General features: G+C 30.6%; 1 protein-coding gene across 1 annotated transcript in view; it reads left to right on the forward strand.

The window, feature by feature from the left end:
• The window catches only part of iqsec2b (IQ motif and Sec7 domain ArfGEF 2b), a 68,836-nt gene extending 68,244 nt beyond the window's left edge, over positions 1–592 (forward strand). Inside the window, exon 15 of the mRNA XM_016561669.1 lies at positions 559–592. Coding sequence (XP_016417155.1) covers positions 559–592 — 34 coding nt within the window. The remainder of the gene's footprint in view (positions 1–558) is intronic.
• Positions 593–805: the final 213 nt, after the last annotated feature.

Raw genomic sequence — 805 nt, forward strand, 5'->3', positions numbered from 1 at the left:
AGACTTTTTTAATGCGCAGACATGGTTTTATTTTACATGCTTCATCAGTGCACTATAGGGCAATCATAAAATGATGATTTACACACAAGAAACAGCATTGACCAAAGATAGCCTCAATAATAGTGGGACCCAGCAGTTAATGACAGCAGATTGGGTGCCACTTCCAGGTTCAGCAGAAAATCAATAATGGGGTAATAGATACTGAAAAAAAAGTATTTAGAAGTAAAATAAGCATATTTTCCATTTTTATTTTAAAATCATTATTTACACAATTGGTGCATTCAATATTGCAGTTCTATTTGCTTATTTATATGTATTTTTAACAGATTGTTTTTGATTATCAAATTGTGAATTATTTAATCTTTAATAATTTATCAATTTCATAATTGGATTATTGATTTCTTAATTGCTTTATGATTTTACAAATGATTGATGTAGTATTCGAGGCCCCACATGAAACCATTTTCCATTTCAGTTTTCTAAAGTCTTTCCAGTAAGCAAGTGACCTCCTCTTTTTTAATCTTATTTGAATATTCGGTTTTACTTGTTTGATTACAGAAGTAGAACGGGTTACAATGCTGTTTCATTTTGACTTTAATGGCAATTACACAGATGAGTAATTTCCTGTTAGCACATTACACAAAATAGAAATTAAATCCCACTTGAACTTACAAATCTATATAAAAATTGGCATTATTGGCATTATTGGCATTCGGGACACGTAATAGATAGTTGGGTGCATGTGTTTGTGTTATTATGTTCTGATTTATGATGCTGACAGAATGTCGTTTCATTACCCTAATCA

Source organism: Sinocyclocheilus rhinocerous, unplaced genomic scaffold (assembly GCF_001515625.1).
Source record: "Sinocyclocheilus rhinocerous isolate Xijiao unplaced genomic scaffold, SAMN03320098_v1.1 scaffold559, whole genome shotgun sequence".
NCBI classification, from domain to species: domain Eukaryota; kingdom Metazoa; phylum Chordata; class Actinopteri; order Cypriniformes; family Cyprinidae; genus Sinocyclocheilus; species Sinocyclocheilus rhinocerous.